The following is a 27,146-nucleotide window of genomic DNA, read 5'->3' as shown; positions in this document are numbered from 1 at the left end:
CTGCCCACCCGAGAGCCTAATTCTGTGAGACGTTTCTTCCAGACACATAAGGGGTACCCAGTGCGTTGAGCTGTGATGCAAGGGGGTCCTGACCAAGTGTCAGTATGTAACGAGTATGGCTGTGTGGCCTACGCGCAAACTGGCTGAGTAACCAATATATTTGATCAAACTTTTAATGAATCTGCCAGGTTTGTAGGCGTGAACCTGAACTCCACCAGACTCATTCACTAGAACTTCAAAAGAAAAAAAAAACGGAATAAAATATCACAAGGGCAGTTTTCAAAATACATTACCATCATGATTATTTTATTATCAAAATGCATTACATCTCTTCTGCTTCTTAAATCTTTTGGAGGGGGGGGGGGGTGTTGTGGTTGAAATAGTTACTATGCTTTGTGTAAAAAATTCAACAAACCAACAAAACAAAGAAAAAAAAAATGCGTCTGGTTTTTCAAGAAACTCCGGAACAAGAAGTTAAAACAGGAACAGACAATTAGCTCCCAACCACCCATCCATGTGGTCACTCAAGACCCCCCAAAAAAGAACAAAAAGAAAATAAAGCAAATATCATGCAGTAAATTTTGTGTACTATATTTTTCTATAACACATTTCTTTCTATACAAGTACACATATACATGTTGTCGTATTTGTGTCATTTTAGCTTGTATTTCTCTTGTTTTAAGGTGCTGGTTAATTTTGGGTCTATATTTTTTTTTTCTTAAGTCTTCTTTCAAAACATTCATTTAACATGTGAGTACCCTTCTGTCTGTTGGTCAAGGAGGCATGGTGGAAGGGAGGGGGGCAAGAAATGACCAGTGTCTCAGGTCATTAAGCCTTCCCAGTAGCCCAGTGCTCATCCTGGGTCATGACAGTCAAAACAATAAAAACGTCTGGTCCAAATGAGCTACAAAAATGTTCTGCGTTCCAACTCTCGTGACGAGATGGTGACAGCATTGGTATGAGGTCCCACTGCAGTGGTCGTGGCACATGACTCCATATAACTGGACTTGATTCTCTCGTATTCTTTTTCCTTTATTAGAATTCAGTTGGTGAGGACCCTAGTAAAAACTAAACAGGGCTTACAGCATTCTGTGGAAAGGGAAACTTTTTGAAGCAGCACTTGCGTAAAAATACAAAAACAAAAAACAAGAAAATAGAACACAGCAGCTTTTTCTAGTTGTATATACCATCCACACCATCCCCAGAGATCTCCCTCCCCCATTTCTTAGGTGGTATACGGAATGCAAGATTGATCAGAAGGAAAAAAAGAAAAAGGGAGAAAAAAAACATATATATATATATATTCTCAATAAAGTTTCAAAAAAAAATCCTACAGGATTCAAGACAGGAGACAAACCCAACAGAGTAAAGAAATAGTCAGATTCTTAGCTTCTCTTTTTGTTCCGGCATTCCAATACTATCAAAGAACAAAAACTATAACGTTTGTGTAACAATTTGTATCCAACCTGGAAAACGGATCCCAAATGACATAGTGTAATGACAAGATGACTGTAGCCGCTCATGGGAACATAAGTGGATTTCAAATTTATTGGAAAAACAAGACTGCAGCACCATGAATCATAAGACCTGTACGTCTCAAGTACAATATCGCAAGTCTACAGTGAAGTAGTACTAAAGTGAAAACCAAACAAACGGTCAAGTGGGGATAAAAGAACTGAACAGGGGGGGAATCAAATCAATGTTCATTAGAAAAGGAGGTGGCTTGAGAGAGAGAGAGGGAGAGAGAAAACGTTTTGAGAAACATAGAAAGCTGGTAATCACATGGAATGATCCTGATCGGGAAGCTTTTGTCCCTCCCAAACTCTTGGATACATCTTTATAACGGATGAAGGACATACACACTCTGTCCGTTTTGTTTCCCCTTCCGAAATGAAACGCTTATATTCTATACTGCAGGACAGACTCGGCTGCTTGCCAAATCCCAGAAGTTAACTTTTTGAGGGGGGAGGGAGGAACGAAAAAAACGAAAAGAAAAAAAAAACATTGATTTGAGTTATGTTTACATCTCAATATTTATGAAACATAGGTACCAAGACAACAGGTACACTTTTTAAAACTTTGTACAGATACTCATGTTGAAGATTTTACTTTCAAACATTACGTAACCTGTTTGCACAGTCCAACATGTCAGGAAACGCCAGGGGCAATTTCAAGTTACATATGATTTCTTATTTTCAGAATTTGTCCATTATTTTCTTCTTTAAATCGCTTATTCCATTGATTTCCTTAATGATGTCGAAAGTCAATGATTAGCTTTGTGCAGAATGCAGTAATTTTGTTTCTCAGAAAAGAAAGAAAGAAAAGACCGAAAATAACAAAAGGAGAGATCCATACAAGAAGTCCGGGCTCCTCTTAGGTCTGTACATTTCCCCTCGCTGAGCCCACACCACAGGTTTGGGGCTTGAGGAGCTATGCAGCCTCACGCAAACACTCTCGCTCACACTCACTCACGCACGCATGCACACATGCACTCAAACAAGGTCCTAAAAGCTTCCTGACTGTGTCCTTACTCCTGATCCCTGGAGAGGCGGGTGCTGGAACTGAGTGAGGGGTGCCCCGCGCTGCGGGTAATGTTGGGCTCCAGAGGCTGACAGGAGCCTGGAGCCTGCCTGCAGCACCGCCTGTCCGGGACTGCCCGTTTTCAGGCTCCGAGGTGCCTGCTGCTGGCTCAGTCTAGAGGTCTGAGTACCCAAGTCTGTTTTAGTCTGGCCATGGGTCCGAGGGCCTGGGCTGGGTGAGCCCACTAAGCCACTGCTGTTCAAGAGGCTAGCTTTTAAGTGGCTGTTGCTGTAGCCAGGGGCTCCGTCCATACTGCTGCTCTGCTGGTGTAGAGAGCTCCCTGGTGGCCTGGAGTCTGAGGACGAGGGAGTCTGACTGGGGTAGGACGATGAGGGGAGGTCCTGGGACTGGCCAGGGTGGGATGAGGAGAGCCGAGGGTAGAAGCTCTGGCCTGAGGAGGAGGGGGGGCCAGAGGGACTATATGAACCACGGAATGGAGAGGAGGAGCTCTGCTGGAGGAAGGATGGGCTGTCTGTCTGACCGTGGCTCTCTGACGACTGCACACAACCAAATAGAACATATAGTTACCAAATCTGAATGATACAAACCATAGTTAGTTCCAACCTCACATTGTGATTGGCTTCTAAGGAGTAACAATATCTTCTGATAACAGCACTCTGGAAAAACAAGTGGATGCATTATCTACCTTTTTTTTTGCATTCCAATCATAACTAGAAAATATTGTTCCTGAAGAAACAATGTGGGCTTCAAGCCAACAAATAGTAGTATATATACTATACTGTATATGTGTTACATACTATATAATATATAGTATATTATACTATATATATGTGGTTACTGTAGGTTATGTATTAATAATAAAATTAATAATAAAATCTGGAAAGTAACAAGTAACTAAAGCTGTAAAATGCTGTAATTGGAGGGAAGTAGAAGTAAGAAAAGTGGTAAGTAAAGTAAAAGTACCTCAAAATTCTACTGCGCATGTACATAGCACTCTACATTATTGTATAGTACTTGCGTAAATGTACTTAGTTACTTTGCACAACTTTGACAGGCTAAGCATGAAATAGCCCCAGTAGCACTAATTGCTACAGTGCCGCAGGGACATGATATTAATAGTCTTAACTCAAAATGTATACATCACACAGCTTAGATCTTTGGATTAAATCGGAGAGCAGACCCGTGCGAACTTGGTGATGTAAAAAGATATCTGTAGTTAAAAAATTGCGGCCGCAGTGACTTTGGTCATTCCTCCTGTGTCCTTCTTTCTCTACAATAGCAAAACTCATTGGAAATGCATTGGGCGCTTAAAGTTAAATACAAGGCCCACAAATATTGATAATAAATCTGTGTTATAATCGTATTGATACACTCGAGGTCATACCATTGGCACTGGTGCGCTGATCTACAGTATGACACCACACCAGTGCAATATAGGACTCCCTCTCATGTATTATTTTCTAAATAGCAGCCTACACTGTTGTTCACAATTTCAAAACCTAAGCACTATTGTGTGAATGATGCCTCAAGTGAGGTTTAGCATGAGGCAGCCTACCTGGTGGGCATACACAGAGGGACTGTATCTGTGTGGACTCCTCATGGGAGAGGTTATGTTGCCTGTCTGGACATCGTATCGATCTCCATCTGTTAAACATGTAAATCATCACAGACACTTTTACCATACCATAGCCGTTTCAGAGCTGTTGTTCTTTTCTTTACTACCCGTTATCGGTGAAAGGGAAATTTATTAACAAGATATTAAGCTGCACTAGTAATGATAAAATACTACATAAGATTAAACGTTCATAATATAAAATGGTGAGTGTGAGGCCATGTCATACCAGGCTCCTTGTCTCCCGGCACTGAGCCGTCCCCCTTTCTTAAAATGCGCTCCATCTTGATGCTGCCTCTCAGAACTCGTTCCAGGACACCCTGGCCTTCCCGTAGTCGCTCCACGCTGGTGGGCACCATCCTGACGGAGAGCAAATACGCTCAACACATAGCATACAACCATAGACCCAACACAGCAACCATAAAAAGGCCAGGCATAATTGGTAACTAAACAGGTTGGACATAAATCTTGTCTAGTTTTCATACTATCTTTCAATACCAAGACCCTTTTACAGAGATCATTTAATGAGCTCTGCAAAAGGGTCCCTGTTATACATGTATAACTTCTGACTGTCACTCACCAGTGGCTGTTGCTCTCCTGAGCCCTGTGGTCTGGGGGGCTGACCTCCTCTATCTGGGGGATGGAGGAGTGGACCGGGGAGCTGAAGGAATTGTGCGGCGAGGCTGGGGCCTGCAGCTGGTGGAGGGGGTGATGGGAATCCTGGCTGTAGTGGGAGCCTGGCCGGGTTGGGGTGTTCCCCAGGGAGGAGCTGCTGGCGCCGGGCTCTGGATCACGGCCGCTTCCCTGCTTCCTCTTGCGGTACTCCAGCAACGACACCTGTGGAAGGCATAGGGAGGACAACCACTCGCATCAGACATGTTGAGTTTGAGAGCTGATGCATAGCTTTGAGTTCAGCCCTGACGTTATACATACACTTTCATGTCATGACATATACAGCACCCACAAACACACACACACACACACACACACACACACACACTGGAACGCGGGTTGCACTGCATCACATTTGTGTTCACCCCAAACTGTATGGAAGGATAGTCAAACCACATGCAACAAGTCAACATAAACTCACCTGGGAAAAGCACCTGTATTCATGTTTAAATGTCAATGGTACCTCATTTGACTGAAAATAACCAAACCTCAAACAACATGGGAATGACATTTTGGCATGAGAATGACATTGGATGAAAACTCTTTTTGCATTCCACAAGCCTACTTACTGAAGTTCTGTCGTGTGGCACATGCCACAAGAGCACAAACCTGATCCATTAAATTCTTCCTGACCACCAGAGGTGGTGCTTCTTGCAGTGGCTACTTCCATCTCACACATAAGCAGGTAAGTAATTAATTAAGTAATTCATTATATCAACACAGTAAACTGTGACATGGGATGACAAAGGGCAAGCCCCCAGAATAAAAACCTACAATGTCCAATAGTATGTTCCTTCGATCTTCTCCCGATTGTGGACTAAAGATAGCAGGTCAATATTATTTTGTTGCTAAATCACTTGTTGGGTTGGTACTTCGATGTTTCATCCACCAGAGGCTGCGACAAGCTATTCCAATTTCATCATATTTTCGGCACGCTACAGTCAGTAGCGGTAGTAGTGGTTTTGCATGCTGGACTGGAGGAGTTATCCATTTGGCAGTGTGGCGCCAGTTCCGGTTGGCTCGCCACTTTCAATATTAAGCTTGGTTTTACAGTGTTTTCACCTTATAATAATAATACATACACACTTATATAGCGCTTTTCATAGTACCCAAAGTCGCTTTACAAAAATAAACAACTTTATTAAGAGAGAAGTATTTTAAAAAGGCAAAAAAAATTAGCAAGGAGAAAAACATACTGGTTGTTGATTGTGTATTTCTATTTAGCATAGTTTAAATAAGATAATTTTAAGCAGATTTGCTGCTGGACCGACTAGAATGCAGTAGCTGACGCACTTCTGCTGACGCTATTGTAACTACAGTTTACTCACTGGTGATCCAGCACATTACATTACAGACAGCATTATTGGGGTCACATCTAGGGGTTTCACCAACTAGGCAACTACTGTGCCCAACACTCAGTCACTGTAATTAAGACCTGAAACCCTGGGGCCGGCCATCGGACGCTTCTCTGGAAGAAGGAAGCAGACCATGGACCCTCGGGTGGTGTCTACGCTCCAAGAGGTATATATGTATTACTCATCGAGATCAAAATGTCTGTGGTCAAAGGTCCTGACAAATCCCTAGCCTAGGGAATGGTAGATCCTAGAGCACAGCTCGTGGGTTAGACTCAGTGTGCGTACTTCCTGATTCCCCAACTCAAGGAGCAGATGGTCAGCGACACAACTATTCTCCTCATTACGTGTTAGTTATCTTGGGCTGGTGCTTGGCTCTTGATCAATTAGGGCCTCCCTTTCCCTAAAGCATGTGGATGCCATTCTACAGCTTCTACATCGCTTACAGCAAGACAAGGTTAAGAAATACAGCCTTTTCCTTTGGGTGTCACGCATACTGACTGCAGCATCCATGGTATTTCTGCTAGGCCTGCTCTCCTTGCCTCCCCTTTGGATCTGGGTGAATGGTCTCTACTTGGACCCAAGTGGCACAGAAACAGGATGGTCAGTGTGTCCAGGCATTGTGTCCTGGCCTTCTAACATTGGAGGAAGAGCACATACTTGACTGGGGTCGGGGTTGATACCCTCCTGGCCTTCAGTGCTGAAGAGCTGCTTGAACATATAAACAAGCTGAAACTCATGCTGAACTTAGCACTTTACACTTTAACACCAGCCCTAAGAAATCGTCATGTTCACATCCGGTCAGACAACATGTCTACAGTTTATCAAATCACCATCAGAGCAGTGTCTGCGGATAATGCAGCAGCTCCTCAATTGGGCATTCCCTCACTTTATGAGGCTCAGGGCTGTGCATCTTCTGGGTGTCCCGAATGGTGCCGGAGGAAATTGAGAATCCACCCAGAGTGCAGTGGCACCTCCTGGCCAGACCTTCTAGTCTCAGTTAGAAGGGCGTAAATGGCACGTGAATCCTAGTTGCTTACAGCTGAATGATAGGATCGATAGCATCTTGTGACCAGTCAATGGTAGACACAATTCAAAAATCAAGAAAGTGTATTTGTCACCTCTCATAGAAGGTACAATCCATGTAGTTGTGGGCAATGGTGTGTTTCCTTAATTTTAGACAAGTTGTAAAGTCCCTTAAAAAAACTAACATTGTTTAAACATCAGTGAAATTAGTCATTGTGCACATCCCTAGTAATTTTTACATGGTTACAGATCACAAAGGCTTCCTGTGCTCAAGAATCTTAAGTACCACTATACCGGGATTGTGGCCACATCATGGGTTGCCTTGAGGGGAGTTCCTCTACAAGACATTTATGCCCCTGCTACCTGTGCTTCATCATGCATTTTCACCCAGTTCTGTTGCTGCACCCCAGGCCGCTGCAACAGCCATTTTTATCAACGGCTTATGTCCCTTAGCATGGTGAGCTTTCCTCGTGACCTTTATGATATACGTCATCCAATGCTAGAAGTACAGCCTCTGGCGGTCAGGAAGAATGAAACAGAACGAGAGTTACGCATGTAACAAAGGTTCTAATATGAAAGTTCTCTTTCTTTTGAAACAGATTAAGGGACGACCAAGGATTTTAGACTGGAGATGCAAGCCCTGTCATCCCAGGTTACAGGTGACATTGTTGGGATAACTACTTGACCTGCGTGAGATGGCAGCATCTAGTGCAAAAGCACCACCTCTGGCAGTCATCCAAAATTAATATAACCACAGTTGCGTAACTCTCGCTTCTATCCATCGTTAGTAACACACATCATTTGAGCAGACAGGCAACTCTGAAATTAACCACACCACGATGCAACCACTTTCAAATGAAAAACGATACACACAACAAACACACACAAAAAAACATTCTAGTCAACATCCAGAGCCCCCAGTACAGACGCACAATGTATACGCCTACACTAGACAAAAAATGAGAATGAAAGAGAGCTCATCTTGGCTTTATGTCATCATGGCACAAGCAAGACACTGGAGGGAACAGAGTGGGACAGATGGACAACAAGGAGAGAGGGGTGGGGGGGGAAGATACTGAGATGGATGGATAGATGTTTGAAAGAGTCGAGAAGATATTGAAGAAGGCAGCTGCAATGTGAGGAGAATGGCCATTGATAGATTTCTGAGAGTTACTGCGTGCCTGTGAAGGCAATTAGATCTTTTTTTTACACTTGGGGATCAAAAATCATGTTTCAGTGAAGATTTCAACTTAGCATTTATTTCTATATACATTTGGTAGACTTTCAGAGGCATGGGCTTATAAAGAGGGCAGCTGGGTCTATCATGTTTGATGGCTGATAGATGGACTCAGGATCACACATAGGAAAGAGCCATGGATGAAATAGATGCCTAAATAAACGGGGTTAGTCAAAGCCCAGGCGGGTATCAACAAATCATCGGCCTCCTGCATTGAGGCAATGGATGGATCTAAACACGCTCCATGACAGCTGAACTAAATAAGTTTAATTGAATTGACAACAAAGATTCCTCTTCAAAACTGTGCAGTACGTAAGAGGGTGGCATTGCGGGAGCATGGAGTTGGGTGTCGTATGCGGATGCAAAAAAAAACAAAACAAAAAAACAAACATATTTACATGCACACTTCTATAGATGTAGTTGTATAGGGAAAATATTCACCATATTTTGTACTGGCTTGTATTCACTTCTTACAGCTATAGCCTGGTAATCTGGTTTCCCTGTCAGCAGACTAATGGTAGACTGGTTGGCCCTCTGCCTTGGAAGAAAAGTGGAAGAGAGACTTGGCAAAAAAAAAAAAGAACTTCAAGGTGCACTGAGGACGAGGGAAGGGGGAGTGAAGGAGAGGAGGGGGGATGGGGAGGAAGGGTCAAAGCGACAGAGGCTAAATAATTTCAGAAACTTTACATCCACCTAAAAATGTTTTTGTGTATTTACATCCCTAGCGTTTGTTGTCGTTTGTTTTGTTGATTGTTGGTCAATTGGGGCAATTGATATAATTTAACAACAGTAAAACAAGTAAATGAGCAGAAACAGAGCAGGAAAGGAAAAGAGCATATTGCGTATCTTGATTTTACACAATTTGCAGGTATCACACTTAAAGAGTCACTCAAGAGGTTGTGACGAGGTACGTGACTGCACCTTTAAACAAACACCTTCATAGTGCTGCTTCAACGAGACAACAGTAATAACAGCCATACAACTTGCCTTCTTCTTTTGTGGTGGGTTGCTGGTGTGTGGTGGTGTGCCGCTGTCTGGGTAGCCTCCTCCGTAATGCGGCTCGCCATAGGGCGACATGGAGCCGGGACCCGCCTCCCCTAATAGTCCCTGGCCGCTCATGGTACTGTAGAAGGAGTCCGCCGGGGAGAAGCTGCCCTCCGACTGGGAGAGACGTCTGTCTGTGGCTGCGGGGTTGCCCAGATTAGCGTTGAGGGGCGAGCAGGTGTATATGAGGTTGAACTCTGTCCTGAAGGCCTGCTCCCTGCTCTGGGTGTGAGGGCCCGGGTCTGGGGGGGGGCACGAAGCTGGGGTGAGAGAGCCAGCCCCTAGGGAGGCCGAGCCCAGGGACTCGTGGCCTGGCGGCCCTCCGGAGAGAGAGAAGTCGTCCGAGGTCATAGGTACAGGGCTCTCCGAGCAGCACGGGAGGGAGAGGTCGGGAAATTGGGGCCGTGGGCCGTCAAAGTCCGTCCGTAGACATGGCTGAGGGTAGAGGTGTAAAGACGGCAGGAGTGGGCAAGGAACAGAGGGAGGAACAGTCAACAAACAAAATTAATTGTTGGCATCAAACAACATGCAGCACTAGCATCAAACAAGGCACAGCTCTATCCTTCCAATGATTTATTATCTGTTAGTGAGGGTGAATGGCTACCTCAGGAGAGATGGACTCTGGTCGGTGGACAGGAGAGGCCTCTGGGGATGATATGTTCTGGATGGAAGGGCAGAAAAACATAGTAAGTATTCCCAATGAGGAATGTAATTGTGTGTCCCGAGTAAAGGGCATGTGCATCTGAATGTGAGTAAAGGTCCAAGATATACTGGTAGTGCAAGCCAATGGCTTCAACTCAATTGTGTACATTGTGTGTACCTCGAACTGCAGTGGCGTGTTGCAGCGGCTGGTTGGCAGTGAGGGCAGCGGCGAGTAGGCCAGGCCATTGGGCAGCAGGGAGCTGTGACACGAGTTGCTCAGCAGTGGGTGCAGAGGGTCCTCGGGGAGTGGGGGCGTGATGGGCGACAAGGGGCGAAGCAGGTGCTCCGAGGGCACCGGGGCCATTTCCGTGGCGTACTTCGAATGCCGCTTCTTTAAGGGCGCGTTGACTTCTGGAACTGAGGATGGGAGGGCAGGGATAGATGACACACATTAAACTCACTGGTTATGGGTGCTCAAAACACACTGTTTAAGTTGAATGAAAATGGTTTAATGGGAGTATAAGGAGTACTGGTGTTGAATGAATGAAGGGAGGGAGTGAGGTAGGTAGGTACCGTTGGACAGGGGGTTGGGTGTGGATCTGCTGCTGGTACTTTGGTGCGAGGAGGTGGACTCAGTGCCATCCTCCAGACTGGCCGAGCAGCTCTCGTCCTCCGCCTGCTTGATCCACCTCTGTGACAGCAACACACATAACAGGAACGTTGAGCATATAACCTTCTGTACATCAGCTGGTCTTGTTACTTATCCCTTCACAATAATTTTTTTTCAATGTGTTAACCCATTTAGACCTGAGGCCGATTCTAAAAACGCATTCTAAATCCTAAGTTTTCCTTAAAAAAAAAATATATATATATATATATATATATATATATATATATATGTATTCTAAAAATGTTGAAATAATTATGTTGCTATATATAGCGACATCAAATGTGACACATATGCTGTCCCGGATTGAAAGGTATAAAGACGTATAGGTTACAACAGGTCTAAATGGTTTAATACATAGTAGTATATTCTCATTACTTTTAATCACTTTGAGCTTCATTCTATGTGTGGAAAGTGACACAAAGTTTAGTTTTTTTATTATTAATAAATGCCATGGCAGTCAAGAAAAGAACAAACGAAGCAACATCTACCATGCACACGTTGATTTTAACTAACTAGAGATGGGCATAAACAATATTCTGCAGACCAATTTGATTCCATCAAATTGTTTTCTGACCTTCTTGTAGCAGCCGTAGGTACCGTCCATCTGGAGTGGCCGAGGTCGGCGTCTCTCAGGGTTGAACGGCGAGCCGAAGCGTATGTAGTGTTTTGGTGTGGTGCATATGAGGGGAGAGTGGGACAGGCCGGGCAGCATGTTGAGGGTGGTGGCCAGCACCGTGGGGTCGGTGGTGATGCGCAGCGGTCGCTCGATGGGCACCTCTTGCTGGAATTTATCCCCGACAGGGATTTTGTCATTGAGCCACTCTGTCACTAAGTACTGGGGGAGGAGGAGAAACAGAGATTACATTGCTTGTACTTCACCAAAACACAAAACCAAGCATGGCGACGATTGCTAATTGTTTTACTATTATGTGGTTGTGGTTTACGACCCGATTACCCAACCCCTGTATTTCAACCCTTTTACTAGTGAGTCTCCCTGTGCTCTAACCTTCTTGGTCTTGGGGTAGCGCACATTAGCTTTATTCAGGCATGTGGGACCGTGGCTCTCCGTTTCAGGGAGCTGACTGAGCCCCAGGCTGCTTTCCCCTAGTCCGAGCTCAGCGCCAGTTGGTCCCTGGAGCCCTTCCTCAGCCAGGACGGATCCTTGTTCGGCGGCTGCAGCAGCGGCTGCCGCAGCTGCAGCGGCCTGCTGGGCCAGGGCCTGCCGCTGGCGCCGTGCACGCTGTGATGAGCTGGAGCGGTAGCGCGACATGCGGCTCTTGGGACGTGGTTTGGTAGAGCGGGCCGGGGGAGGCTTCGGGGGACCGGCAGGGGCAGGGAGGTTGGAGGTCGAAGACGATGCTGCTCTTTCACCTTCTATCGATGAGGGTTCCTGTGGGAGGGGGGGTGCTGCGTTAGTGTCAGACAAGAGAATGAATTAAGAATAAATAAATAAAGAGAAAGAACTGCTAATTTCCCCATGAGAAAGAAGTTCCACTGACTGCGATGTAGGTGGTGCGACGGGTACAGATTCCCACCGCGGTGTTATGGGGTCCACCACCGTTTCCCCCGGTGGGGTTTCCTGCTCCTTCCTCTGGCTCTACACCCTCCTCCTTGGGCTCTTCTGCTCCACCCAGCCTCCTCCTCCTCTTCTCCAGACTGTCCAAAGACTGCAGAAATAGAAAAAGGAATATAAAGAAGAAGGGATTGCATTAGAGGGTAATATTAAACACTGTAATGTTACACTAAAAACATTGTGTCAAGCTAAGGATTAGTGCTAAAGGAATTGATTATTTTAGATTTATGAGTGACATACTCTTCTGCTGGAGAGGAGAACCCCATTTTCGTCCACCTCCCCTTCCTCTCCCTCCTCAAGCTTCAGCCTGTCCAGAGGTCCCTCCTGCACCATAACACACACACACACACACACACACACACAAAGCATGTGAGGAAAAAGCTCAGCCCGGCAGGAAATGCCAAGTATTCAAAATGTCACACCCCCCGGCATCACATACTATGTGGTGAGGCCACACAAACAAACATGAACCCAAACAGCAATACTCAACAGAACAAAACAAAACATGCCACTAGGAGGTGACTCACTGTATCTGCAGACTCCCCCTAACATTTTCGACAATTAACTCACAAAGTGACACTACCACTAATCTACCCGCCCACCTCTGTGTCGCTGGCTCCCTGCAGCTCCCTGGCATCGCCGTGTTGGTCCAGGGGCTGGCTGCTTTCGTCCGAGGTGCCCCCCGCGGCCGGGCCACCTTCCATCTCTCTCCTGCGGGCCTTCCTCCGCCGAGTCTCCGCTCCCAACAGCGAGGGCGGGGTGGACAGGGAAGGGGAGCAGAGCAGGTTCTCCCTGGGGCTCAGGTTGTGTTTCTGCACTGGGCAGTTTTGGTTGCCCTTGTGACAAGCGCAGTCCACTTTATAGTTGCTGTCAGTTTGTTATGAGAGAGGAGAAAGACACAGAATTGACAAAATAAACATCAATTTAAACTTTAAAGCAGTATGAAATCCTGACATAGAAGTGAAACCCAGTGTTAACGGAGGGGGATATGGGATGCATTACTAACCAGCTGTTGAACTCGTAGTCAAATCCAATGGCGACTTCGACATCTTTTGTGATTTGACTGACAGCATAGATACACAAGTGGATCATGCCCTCTGAGATCATATGTCGCACCTAGGGAAAAGTGCAGGTCATTGAAATCTATTTAAATACCCTCCAATAAAGCAAAGGATAAAGGAAAAAATAAATGCATGGTGCAAGTTTAAGGGCTTACTGCCCAATTTGGTTAGAAATGAAATAACTGACCTCAGCATTGGGCGTGCAGGACCTCCTGATAAAGCGGGCATCATTCCCAAACGTTCGTGCATCCACGCACATCTCCACTTCATTGAATTTGGAGTAAAACAGCACAAAAGGGTAGGGCCTGTGAAAAACACAATCAAAACCATGTCAAAATTGGAAACGGGACAAAATCTAAAAGTAACACAAAACAGGTGCTGGTTAAAAGTTAAATTACAATCCTTGTCATTTTGGACATTTGTCCTTTGAGAAATGGAAATGTGAGCCATCAAGCCCAGACAGCCAGATTATTGCATCTCCTTACTTTTTGAAGAAGTGCCCGTTGACCTCAAACTGTTGTTTGAGCATGACCTTGCCACGGTATTCGATGATGAGGGTGTCAGGTTCTAGGCTCTTGGCTGCTCGCAGGATTTTTCTGTGTTTCTGAACTCGCGTTACCCGTCCCAGCTGGAGCTGGAACGAACACAACCCATTATTTACCTTGAATAAGGGGAGGCTCAGGAAGTAGCCGCCATGTTACATTGATGCATGAACTGCACCTTCACTCCAATCCTGCCAACAATATCACCAGCAACTCAAAATAAAGAGGAGAACCTTTGCTAATACAAGCGGTAACTGTGTGAGTAATGGAACTGAGAAACATGTACCCTATCTAGCAGGGCTGTTTATAAAACAAAAATCTAAAATTGTGGTTTTATGGATCACAATAAGGTGATTGTGAAACTTGGCAAATGATTCAAACATCTTATTTGGTCAGCTGCTGCACCTTGCCCTCATCTTCCGGACCATTACACAAGGGTTAATATCCAGGACATTGTACCTCCCATCTCCACATCCACCAAGCTCACAGAGGCACAGTAAAATCATAGAGGCCATTACATACAGTCCAATGCATAACAAAAGCATGATCATTATTATAGCTGTAATAATGCAGTGCTATTTGCCCTCATACAACCCTGCCCGGTTCTCTTTGTCGGTCAGACTGACCTGCATCTGGGAGCCTAGCACTGTGTTGTTACAGGCCAGCTCTGTGTGGTTGATGTTGCCCGTGGTGTCTGCAGAGGCCTGCCCAGCAGTGGCGCACGCTGAAGAGGAAGAGGCCAGCGGAGACGTGGAGTCGCCTTCCCCCTCCGTCTTGGTGTTAGTGACCGTGGTGGCGCTGGTGGAGTGGTGCGTCTTCAGCAGCGTCTGAACGTCAGCGCTGTACTGGTTGACCAGCGCCTCCTCATACTGGTCCGTCCACTGGCGGATCTTGGTCTCCCAGCCCTCAGCCGAGTTTTCGTCCAGCACGTTGGCCTCCGTCGTAGAGTTCTGTGGGGCGAGAGGGTTGCACACGGGCTTGTAAGAGGTCAGCATAAACATTTAGTCAAGTCCCAAAGTTAGTCTAAGAACAAGCAGCTTTGGCAAACTGGTGAAAACAATGTGGCTTTAATGATGACTAAGGGGCAGAAGTGAAATTGGTTTCATGCAAAGTTAAAAATAGAAAAATACAAGTCTCTTACTTTCATCCTCATCGACTTTCTAGAACCCTCTCTGAAAGCCTGAAAGAGAGAAATGGACTTAAGTCATGTATATAAATGACAACGTCACCTCTCTGTTACATTTGAGGAAGTTCATGCCACTTCTGTTTGTGGATGACAGAGCAATGTCAATGTTCATAAGACCAAGGTCTGTGGCATGTCAACACAGCAAAATCCAAAGAGTTAATTTAAATCCTTAACCTTGTATCATGCTCAACCCCACCCTCTCCTTCTTGCCCCAACCAGATCACCAATATATTTCTTTCACTTCCGAAACATTGCCTGCCCCTGACCAAAACTATCATTTACTGCATGTTTTTATTACATTCAGGCTTGATTACTACAACAGCCTCCTTTAGGGTACTACCACTAGTCCTCAGAGTCATCAATAAACTACAGTATGTAAAAAAAAAAATCACTGCCCACCTACTAACCAGTACCCGATCCATCCAATCTAGCTCCCCCCTACCTCTCCAACCTCCTCCACATCATGTCCCCTCCCACTCCCTCAGGTCCGGTGACGCCAAACTCCTCGAAATCCTCAGGACCAAGCGCTGAACCTGGGTTGACAAGGTTCTGTGTAACGCACTTCAAAGCAGCACCCGTCCTCTATTCTTTTAAAACAGTCCTCAAAACCCACTTTTTTAGACGTGCCTTTCCCAGTTAATCCATTCTTTTTACTTTTTTTGTAGCCTCTATTTCTTTTATTCTTTTGATTTAATATAAACATATTTGTTTCATTGCATTGATGTTGAATACTACGCGTCTTTGCGCCTGTGACACTAAATAACCGGGAAGAACACTGACAATCAATGCGCCCAGGGGACGCATCGTATTTTTACCATTAACGCTACATTGTAAACAACAAATCCATGTTGAAATCAAAAACAGGCGCCAAATGTTTACAATGAATGTTAGAAAGCCCACTTAATTGTGTAATAATGATAATGTTTTTGTCTGCATCCTAAATTTGTTTGATTAATTCTGAAAGGTTTCCTCTTTCATCTAGTTGACACCATCAGATACTATTGTTTGAGACACAAATACAGGTATTTGGAGGGGCGTGTCTTGAGTCTTGAAAGATCACCCGTGGGTCCTGGGACTCATTGAAAAGGGTTCAACATTGCTGTTTGATTACCAAGAAAAACGCTAGATAAGATGTATTATTAATTATTATTATAACGAATAGTGTAGAAATGTACTCTTTACACTTTCAGAGTTGAAACTCTCCAGATTTTGCCTTGCGCTTTTCTTTTGCATTGTGAAGCATCCCATGTGTAAGGTGTTTATTTACGTACTAGACGTAATAAACTATAGCTTTTATTTGCCTGTAGTCATGCACACACCTTGACCTTCTTGCTCTTGGGAGTTCCGCGGGTCTTCTCTGTGCTCTTCTTCCTCTTCTTGGACTTGTTCCTTTTCACACGTTTGACCGTGAGCGTGATGCTGGTAGGCGTGTGCTGCGTAGCCGTGTACGACACTGTGGAGGGGGACACCTCCTCGTCGCCACTCTCTGTCGCACTGCTCTCCCCGACTAAAGACATAGATTGAAAGAGAGAGCATATCAACAACGATAGCAGTTTGTATATACAAGTAGCTTGCCCGGCATTGCTGTTCAGGTTTCGGTACCTGCCATTGGCCGGGTTATTGTGTTATTGTGTGGGTGAAATAGGCTCTCCATCTCCCTCTCTAGCTCTCTCTCTCCCACCCTCTCCCTGTTTTGTGCATCTCCAACAACGCATATGTCTACACTAGAGTATATAATGTGGTCTGTGGCAAAGCTGCAGTAAAAAAAAAAAAACTATACATACTATACTAAACAGTGCACTTATGTATACCGTTTTTTAAATGTTTTTATATTATATATATTCTTGTGTTTTCGCACAACAATTGTTTAATTGTACATATTTACTCTCCATAAAGTAAAAATGGCAAAGGAGTTGTATTTGATTGAAATGTATTGTGTGTAATGTATGTATGTGTATTTAAAATAATAAAACCCAATAAGAGAAAGCTGTACCTGAGACATTCTCTGGTTTCCGGCGTTGGCCCTCTGCACCTTTCCTCCTGTCCAGTCCCCTACCGTGCAAAAGAAGAAAAAAAAAAAGAACTTGAAGCAGGTTCATCAACAGACCATGAGAAAATGTTCAGCAAACCATTAATTAATTCACTATCGTAACCACTTTATCCCATAAAGACCTGAAGCCGATTCTACAAATGTCTTCTAAATCTTAACCTATGTTTTCTGAAAAACTTTCAATTTATTATTATTTTTAAATCATTTTGCTATATAGCATTGTTGTCGGGTGGAAACCTTGTATGTCCAAAACCGTTTAATAATTATATAAATAATTTTAATAATTATTTTAAAATCTACTTAAAATAGTGAAAATAGACGATCTACAAGCGCACACCGCCTCGTGTGCTTGCAGATCTGCTATTTTCACGACTTTTGTGCGACACTCGCTGTATGATGTATGAAGTAATAATAATAATAATAATAATAATGAATTGCATTTTTATAGCGCTTTTCCAAGTGCTCAAAGCGCTTTACAATGGTTCATTCATTCATACAGGTACAGGAAGTAGGGCTTTAAGTTACAAAAAAAACAAAAACAATTTGAAACTTGAAGATGCATGGTTTCTGCCCGACAGTGACGATATATAGTAACAACTAAAATGACACCGATGCTTTCCCGGATTGAAAGATATAACAACGTATAGGCTTTCCAGGTTTAAATGGGTTAACCCATTAAAACCTGAAATCTGTGTCACTTTAGATTTCTTTGGCTATTCAAAAATAGCAGATCTACAAGCTCATAGCGCGCTACGAGCTTGTAGCTCAGCTATTTAAAAAAAATCGTGAACAAATATTTTTTATATTTTTTTCAAAAATCTGTTAGGATTTAGAAAACATTTAAAGAATCGGACTCAGGCCTTAATGGGTTAAAGAGCCACTGAGGTAGAGGCTGACCTGCAACTCTCGCACTTGATGAGCAGGCCGTCCTGCGTCAGGCTGCAGTGACACCAGCCAGCACCGGTGCCGTCGTCTTCGGAGGAGCTTTCGCTGTCCGCCGAGTTGTCCTCATTGTCGTGGCGGTAGCGGGGGTCACGTGCCACACCATTGAGCTCCATGCGGGGGATGATGGTTTGGGAGAGCGGGGAGGCGGGCGGGGTGGGGGGAGGGGGCGCGCCATAGTTGTGATCCTGACAACACACAACGGAAGACTGTTGCATCTTCAAACAACGGGTGTTCAGGCAAAAAAAAAAGGGAAAACGAAAAATGGAGACGAATGAAAATGAGGGCAAAGGAAGGCATACGAAACAGTACAGCTGTGTTAATAAAGGGCAGTTTTACGTGTCTTGATCACAGAGGATCATCACCTGCATGTGCCTTCATTCATGAGACACCAGTCAACTCTACCTCTTATATCTTGTTGGCAATAAGACCACCGTATTTTATTCTAAGAGGACATTGGCTACCCTCTCTTTCAATTTCACATTTCTATGCGGTTCTAGCTGCTTCTACATCTGAATGTATGTTTGTATGTATGAATACGGCATAGCCAGCCAGCACAACACAAATACAGTGCTGTAAAAAGACATTGTCTTTATCTCAATCATATTGAATAATATAACTACTACTTTTTCACAGTAACAAAATGTTACTGTGAAAAACAAAATCACTTTAATCATTTATGCAATTGAAGCCATGATAAATGCAATCACTGTGGGCATAAAGAAAAGTTGCATAGTACCTGAACCTTTGTCATCCTATCAAGTGGCTATAATTAGAATCAGGTGCACCAAAGCAGGTGCAAATAATTAGAACAATATTGATTCTAGACCAATGGCACGTCTACCGTATGTAGGACAGGCTGTTACACCACCTTCAGTCCAAAGCGCTAAAATGGTCTCCAAGAACTACAGACGTACAGTAACATCAAGGGATCTAACAGCATCTGCTGTCCCAGGGCCTTGACTGCTTGTCATCAGTCTACCATGAATTTCACACTGTAGCCTACCAGAGGGAGCTTGACGAGCATGTAAGGCTATTTGAAGAAATGGACTGACTTACAACGAGCCAATGATTCAAACAGTTCAATGATGGCTCCGAGAGAACCAAGTGGGGGTTATAATGACAGAGGCAAAGCCAACATCTTGATCCTCTAAAAACATTGAGACTCACTCTCTACGGCCTGACTTGACCTGATTACAGCATGCCAGAAACAGAAAGCCCTCAGACAGAACACAGCTGAAGTTGTGCAAAGAGGAGTGGGAAGAAATTCCTCCCAGTTGACATCAGAGACTCTTAGAAATGGAGTCTACATGAGTTATTTCTGCCAAAGGTGAGGAAGTTAGAGGTGTAATTCAGTGCTCTAAACAAGGACATTTCCGATTATTTTTGTTAGAATAGTTTACATTCCAGTGATATTTGTGCATTAGTCAACCTTAATCCGTCAATATCCACATCATGCACAAGCAGTTGCATTTGAAGGTTCAAAGAGACGTGTAAACTCACAGCATATGGTAGTCCCCGATACCCATGACTCTGGGCGCTCCCACAGCTGTGGTTGTTGTAGTTTTTCTCATTCACGGCAGGACTAGCTTCCACTGACTCAGGGCTGTGAGAGAGAAAAGAAAGTAATAACTGCAACTACAATGTAAACAACTTAAAGAAAAAAAGAATTCACAACACAGACAACACCTGCAGTTGGCCACTAGATGGCAGCACAACTCAAAACATCTTGTCCAGAGGGAGCCTGGGAGAAACACAATTCAGGAAATGGAATGTGGGCCGCCATTATGTTACGCAACTGCCATTGCCCTTTAGCTGAGGTCTGGTCAGAGAGCACAACCTTGCCTTCAGTTAACAGACTTCAGCCCTCTGTAGTGCTGAAGTAAGCTCAAATGTCAGAACAATCCAAAGAAGAAATTGTTACATGTGAGATCTGAGATTTTCTTCATGTCGGGCAATGCCCATTTTCACCTCAATTTAGATTCCCCTGACTGCAGCTAGGGTCTGGGAGAAAATAACTGGAGCCACAAATGAGTAGGGGGGTGGACGAGAGGAGTATGGGGAGGGGGTTGGAGAAGAGGGAAACTTATACCAGCTAGCTGCATTCCATGAGACCTCAAATCACGTCACCAAGCTCACCTCCATGGTGGCAGCGCCTGGTCCTACTTAGACTGTCTGGGGCCATTTCCTTAGACACTGCTCAGCCCAACAAGGCCCTGATGTAGAGACCCGATAAGGTCTCCCTTCATTACATAGGGGTCAACGCCCTATTGTAGAGGGGTTCTGTATTCCAGACGGCCTTCTTAGTTTGTATACTAACCCTGCCTGGCAGTTTAAATCCTTGATCCTGAATATACTTGAATGGCGTAAAACTAAACAAAAGGACAAAAATCGACGTTGAACTCAGTGAAAACGTGTCCCTTGAAGCAGATGCAACCAAAATGACGGCCAAAATCCAAATTAATTTTGAGGAGTGGAAAATGACGAGTGATAACGAGTCAGGGTCAGTACATCGGGGAAAAATGGCAATAGAAGGTTCAACATACATACACACACACACAACCCCTAAAAGCGAGATTTCATGACAACTGTGCCCCACCCCACTCCTTCACACAGGTAGGATATACTCACTCTGATCCAGCAGCCATATCTGAGTAAGACGTTTCAGGTGTGGTGACTCCCAGCGCGATTACTATGCTCATGACGTCCAGCACAGCGACGCGAGGGAGTGGGGGGAAGAGGGGAGAGGGGAGGGGGAGAGGGGAAGGGAGAGGGGAAGGGGAGAGGGGAGGGAAGGGATGGGGGGGTGGGGGCTGGGGGTCACGGAGTCCCAACCGCAGCGACAGACCACTCCAGGGGTGGGGCGCCGCTGAGCCGCAGCCCACGGCTCACGGACATGGGGAGACCTGGAAGTACAGGACGGGAGACTATTAGCTTTACACACACAGGCAATGGGTATAGGCAAAATATCACAGCAACAAGCTGCATGAGTCATCATGTTGTGTGGCATGACAAACACTGCGCTTTCACTGCTCCTTTCCATGCATTTTGGATATATTTCATGAGCTGCCAGAGTTTGTTAGAGGCCATATTATACCGATGGGTTAACAAAACAGCAGCAACGCCAACGGGTCTAATTTATAAGGTACAATGTGCTGCGAGATCAATAACTAGTATGTCAACCAACCATGGCTATCACCAAAACAGGTACAGTAGGTGCAAACGATCAATAAATAATACAGATTCATAATATAACATTGCAAAGATGCAGTATTCAGACGTCAGAGTCTTGTAGCTTAGTCAAAGGTCAAAAGCAGAAAACGGCTAAATTATTTTTACGCCTCGCTACTCTGAAACCAAGATCTAGACTGGTTGGAGCATAGAAACACCAAATTGCCATTAGTGAGCTGGATTCAGCCCCATTACACCAATGACTGTTTGTTTCAGCTGAAGAACAGCTGACAGGGAAACAGTCAATACAATCTCAATGACCATAAATGTATGTGGGCAAACATCCTAATATCCTTAGTGAACATCCAAATTTGCTGAGTCACGTTGACAAAGAGGCTTTTCTATATGGAGTATCGGGGAGCTTTTTAGCTCCCCTTTCCAATAATAATAGCTTGATATAAGTCAAAGAGCGATAGGAGCATCGCTTATCCATACAGAGGTTTCTGGTAACAATGGAAAACTATTCAGAGGCAAGAAAAACAACCCACCCCCCCTGCTAATACTGGGCCTGTATCGTAGGTGATTCAGTACCATGAAGAACCAGCGGGGGTAGCTTTTTCTCCCAGACAGCCCGGAGGGGTGAGTCATCCAGCATGAGGCTGGGCTCTTGTCATGTGATCGTGCACTGCTGGAACACTGACCCACACTCCTCTCTCCAATCTCTCTCTGTCGCCGTCCTTCGCTCACTCACTCACTCATCCGCTCAGGCAGACGCCTAGCAAGCTCCAACTCCAGCTGCAAAAAGAAGGAACAGGGCTTTCCATGCTCCCTTCACACGCTCAGTGAGGAAGAGGACTTGGCTTGGAGCGAACTGAGGTCATCCTCCGGCCAAACGCATACAAACACGGTCCCACACACAAATGCTACCCGGTTCACATTCACTACAACACCGGGCCAAACGTCTGCGGTTACCTTACACAACAGAAAATTGAGAGTACAATACTGAGAAAAAGAAGAGCCTGACATACCCTCCCCCACCCCTCGAAAACAAAAAAAACAGCCTGCCCAAAAGCCGCGAGACATAGACGATTACAATGGTTTATGAGGAGAAACTATCCACAGCAGTGGCGTCAAGATGCATGACATTTCTGTTGTAGTACCCCTAGCTACGAGCTGGCTGCCAATCTCACTCTCCACTGCCAAGGCAACCATAGCAGGGCTGGAGACTTCCAATAACGTCAAGGTCAGTTCACCATGCACCATGCTCACTGTGACTCACACACAGAATGGCAGCCTGGTTCTATTAGACAGATTGGGGTAAGCAAAAATATATTACACATGCTTTATTAACTTAATCTAAGGGAGTGCCTCAAGTTGGATACTGGGGAAAAAGGTGAGATGTGCTGCTGCCTGCTTCACACACCGCTGACAAAACACGCACATAGAAAGTGTGGAACAAGTCAAATACCAGGATCTGACTAAACTATTTTGATGCAACTGCCTAGCCTGCATGGGCAGTACATCAAATCTCCAATGTACTGTATATTATTAGGCTAATTCAGAAGATGCTGTGAAGGTTCCTATTTTCCTTTAGCCTTATATCCAACTGTACCACAATGTGGCTATAATTCACCAAAACAATCTCCTTTACCAATCTCCATTGGTTTTCCATTAACACGTGTTATTTTGAAATCCGATTTTGGTAAATACCCATTTATAACATGAAGCTACATTTCAGAATAGTGTATGGTCCGTATTAGGCCATTTTCCTATCGTGATACGTGGCCATTAGAAATCGGTGATTCAAGAGTTTAATAAAGGTTCATTATTGGACTAAAGAAGCTTAAGACGTCATATCCATAACATTAACTATGGAGTGTAAAGTAATGTTTGGTGAGCATGCATATTATGGATAAAGTACATGCAAAGTTAAACTAATATCGCCAGCTTCACCACCCTCATAGGTCATAGCAGTGACGGCCATTTTGTGGTGCTACAATTCGAAAGCCCATTCATTTTTCCCATAGAGATTTCCGAAAATATTTATATTAATTATTTCAAGGCTGGAACCAAGCCAGGCTCCTGGTGAATCATGACCATAACACATTTGATTCTGTGAGAAAAACAAAACTTTGAATTACATGATACTATATTTAACCCATTTAGACCTGAGGCCGATTCTAAAAACGCCTTCTAAATCCTGACCTAAGTTTTCTGAAAAACTTCAAATATTTATTCAAAAATAAAAAAAAATGTATGTTGCTATATACTGTACATAGCAACAAGAACCCCAAAAGGGCTTCCCGTCTTGAAAGGTATAATTACAAATAGGGGTTTCCACCCTAAATGGGTTAATAAATACCCTTTGTTTTGCGGTTTTAATTTTTTTTCTTCACAGAATCAAATGGTTTATGTTCATGAATCACCACGAGCCTGGATGGCTTGGTGAACTTCCAGGCTGAAAATAATTAATATAAATATTTTCAAAATCTCAAATGGGAGAAATGAAAGGGCTTTCGATTTGTGGAACCACAAAATGGCCACCACTGCACTATTGCTTGTGTTCTTCATATCTTAATAAATGGCCCTCATATCGGCATAACAAAACACCAGTCGCAGTAGGACATTTTCCCTTCCATCTGTGAGTGTCGTTAAATCGCCAATCGGAACAAGCCTAGTCCATAAATATCGTTATATAACACCTGCCTATTCTAATTGTTCCTCAGCACTAGCTTCCGCATAGACATCCAGTTTGTTAACTGGGGAAAAGAGACAAAGAGACTGGTTATGCAACATGCTTGGAGCTGGAGGGTCAATATAAACAGTTAATACAGTTGGTGACAGTGACACATAACCCAAGATAGCATCAAAGTGCAATGTGTCCAACCATAGCCGGTTCTTATGAAAAGTCACTTGGCTGGTTATTAGCTGTGTGGGTGATCCATGCCTCACCAAAATAGAGCTACCGAGTTCCCTACTCTGGCCCACAAAGGGAGTTCACTATTTGGGCCTCTTCCAAGACAGACAGACGGTGTACCAAGGAGGTAAATTCCGAAGAAGGAAAGCCTTTCTTTACCTCCCTAGCTCCCTCCCTTCCTTGCTTGCTCTTCTGACCATGAATACGGGGCTCATATTACCAGCAGGCTCAACAAAGTCTTTTCACTTCCACTAGAGAGAGGCCATTTTGGAGAGCAGCCTGAGGACACACACACACAAAACAGCACAGCAGATTCTCTCTCATACTTGCTCCCTCTGCCAACTATCTCTCTCTCACTTCCTTCAACACCACTCTCTTCAGATGCTGCTCAACACCCCTTGTACCGCCCTGTGATTAAATTATCTTTCCTTTTAATATTTAAATGAGTCCCCAGGGTGATATAGCGTATGCATGTCGTCATCGCGAGAGGGACCGACAATCAATTCCAACACACAAGCAAATGCACAGCCACTCACGAACACTGAGAGCGAGAGAGAACGCCACGCCTCACCTTAACCTAGCTTAGCAGACAAAAATAAAGTACTGATATAGAATAAAAATAGGCAGGCAGTAGGCAAAGATAAGCGGATGCGCACACACACACACACACACACTCTCCCACTGGTATTTTAGCTAACCACTCTATGCAGGCAAATGGAGTTGAAAGAATGACTGAAACTGGAGAACATAAGCGTATAGGCCTACTCATTCAATATAGGTGTAGAGGACAGGGTTTTTTCCACTGGGAAACCCCCCGAAGTAACAGAGAGGGAACAGGGAAATAGCCTAAGGCAGCATGTCATTCACCAACTACTACTGCTGCTGGCTCAATGACCTTGCTGTGCTACTAGCCAATAAGACAGAAGGTTAGAAGCAGATAATGCCTTCCCCTGAGAGACACACAGAAGAAGACCAAGCAGTGTACACACACACAAACACACACACACACACACACACACACACACACACAATTCAACTGAGTTTTTCTCCCTCGCATCGGAACAGCCTTTTTATACGCACAATGAAACGTTAGTGGGTCTATCTATGGTACAATTGGGGTTTTCACATTTTCGTTCACTAAGAATGTTGTAACAGGTGCGATATATGTTTTGTGCATACAGTAACATTTAAGTTAGAGTTACCATTTCAAATCTATTTTTGGCAAACCACCGTCTTCTGGGGGGAAAATCCCTGATAAAGTCAAACCAAGAGGTAAAGAATTTGAACAATGCACACACAGCATGGAAGCAGGAATCTACTGTACAACTCTTCAAGTCTACAAAGCCCCCCCCCCCCCCAATAATCCACACACACACAGGATGAGGTAGGATATGAAAATATCGCCTGGTCTCCGTGAATGTTGAGTTGCACTTGCTGAGATACAAGGGGGAGGAAATTTAATATGAACCACAGACAAATCAATATGCCCTGGATTCAATACAAATGTGGACGGCCGCAGAAAAAAGATTTCTCATTTGAGATCTTATTCACACTCAACACATTCACAATTTCACAATCACAAGGGTGCTACTGCTAACACATTCAAGCTTTCGTTCACATCATCTCAAACATTAAAACAGACCACATAACGACACAAAACTACCAGACAAAATGACAGCTGCCTGCTTTGGGCAGACTTCCGTAGCTTCCCACAGTAGCCCAATCCTTGGCCCCTTAACAATTACACAGCGCAAGACCCGTCTGCGGCAGATACTGGATCAGAACAGCCGGCTAAAAGCTCTCCCCACATGTCAGAATGTGTGGGCGGCCATTCTGACTAATAACACAAAGACATCTGCTGTAAAACTTCCTTTTGTGTGCTACTTAGAATCGTGAACACATAGGTAGGCTGTAAGGGTATATTTATCGGCCTTTATGTAAAGAACAATGAGAATGAGCAATACCATATCCACCGACACACTTATTTCAAGGGACCATTCTAGGGGTTATATCATCGCCACACCCCCTTCTTCTTATTTTTTGAATTGTAGCCATGATGGGCCTGTTCTCATGCCGAGCGGTCAAGCGTCCCGGGAGCGCAGTGCGGCCCTCCTATTAACACAACAATGTCCAGCTGCCTGAATGGACCGGGACCAGACCGTGGATGAGAGTCACACAATGGAAAACAAAGACCTAGCGGGTGCCATAGAGAGGGGGGGGGGGGGTACAGGGAGAGAGGAGGACAGAAGGGCCAGCGTGACACAAAATCAATCATCTGTTTCAGAGCAAACAGATCAGCCACTGTCTGTGCGCGGCTCCGAAGTAAGGTAGAGAAGGAAAGGGAGGTATGAGCGAGCTAACGCTGCCTGTTTGGGCTTGACTAGCCCCGTCTGACTTGCAATCCCCCACCAAGTCACAACAACAACAGAGCTGGCTGCTGCTACTGAAGAGAGAACCTGGCCGAGACTGACGCAACTGCAGGGCTAACGAAAGAACTAAGGGGAAAAAAAAGGACTACCAACATAATAAAATGTCTGACTTAGTTTCCAATGTGATCGGTCGCATAGTTGGGTACCCTTAGCACTCAAGAAATGGCACAGTTCCCTCTTACGCTAGATCGACTCTTAAAACGTGGGAAGGCTGGATTTATTTTCTCTTTCCAAAAGGAAGGCACTAACACAAAATAAATAAGTAAATGAATGAGGGGAAAAAATCTAGATAAGCTCCTGCACTGGCATATGAGGCACAGCAGAGCCAGCCCTACTGGTTGTCTCTTCTTCACCACGTGACACTGCATGACAAACACATTTACATGACATTTCCATTTCCTCTTTTGGCGAAGGGACAGAGGGGTCGGCCTTGGCTCCACCTCGACACAACACTCAACAGCACAACGCGTACATAGACG

At 44.6% G+C, this 27,146-nt stretch overlaps 1 protein-coding gene across 10 annotated transcripts in view; it reads right to left on the bottom strand.

Annotated features, from left to right (window-relative positions):
• Positions 1–285: 285 nt before the first annotated feature.
• setd5 (SET domain containing 5) overlaps positions 286–27,146 on the bottom strand; it is a 32,816-nt gene continuing 5,955 nt past the window's right edge. The window contains exons 2-25 of one of the 10 annotated variants that reach the window (XM_080422929.1): positions 20,782–21,056; positions 19,654–19,756; positions 18,106–18,368; positions 17,152–17,210; positions 16,478–16,665; positions 15,114–15,152; positions 14,599–14,922; positions 13,916–14,064; positions 13,618–13,735; positions 13,376–13,485; positions 12,972–13,236; positions 12,610–12,693; positions 12,296–12,463; positions 11,803–12,186; positions 11,371–11,631; positions 10,700–10,817; positions 10,305–10,543; positions 10,089–10,145; positions 9,428–9,919; positions 8,882–8,974; positions 4,734–4,990; positions 4,383–4,513; positions 4,097–4,185; positions 286–3,077 (exon numbers count right to left, since the gene is read on the bottom strand). In XM_080422929.1, the coding sequence (XP_080279055.1) occupies positions 2,505–3,077; positions 4,097–4,185; positions 4,383–4,513; positions 4,734–4,990; positions 8,882–8,974; positions 9,428–9,919; positions 10,089–10,145; positions 10,305–10,543; positions 10,700–10,817; positions 11,371–11,631; positions 11,803–12,186; positions 12,296–12,463; positions 12,610–12,693; positions 12,972–13,236; positions 13,376–13,485; positions 13,618–13,735; positions 13,916–14,064; positions 14,599–14,922; positions 15,114–15,152; positions 16,478–16,665; positions 17,152–17,210; positions 18,106–18,368; positions 19,654–19,756; positions 20,782–20,852 (4,635 nt within the window). In that variant the 5' untranslated portion in view covers positions 20,853–21,056 and the 3' untranslated portion in view covers positions 286–2,504. The remainder of the gene's footprint in view (positions 3,078–4,096; positions 4,186–4,382; positions 4,514–4,733; positions 4,991–8,881; positions 8,975–9,427; positions 9,920–10,088; positions 10,146–10,304; positions 10,544–10,699; positions 10,818–11,370; positions 11,632–11,802; positions 12,187–12,295; positions 12,464–12,609; positions 12,694–12,971; positions 13,237–13,375; positions 13,486–13,617; positions 13,736–13,915; positions 14,065–14,598; positions 14,923–15,113; positions 15,153–16,477; positions 16,666–17,151; positions 17,211–18,105; positions 18,369–19,653; positions 19,757–20,781; positions 21,057–27,146) is intronic. The other 9 variants (XM_080422931.1, XM_080422933.1, XM_080422932.1 and 6 more) reach the window with 9 other exon arrangements.

This window comes from Gymnoscopelus braueri, assembly GCF_963280865.1.
Source record: "Gymnoscopelus braueri genome assembly, chromosome: 3".
Taxonomy (NCBI): Eukaryota; Metazoa; Chordata; class Actinopteri; order Myctophiformes; family Myctophidae; genus Gymnoscopelus; species Gymnoscopelus braueri.
The sequence above is the reverse complement of the archived record's forward strand: the minus strand, read 5'-3'. Positions and strand labels throughout refer to the sequence as shown.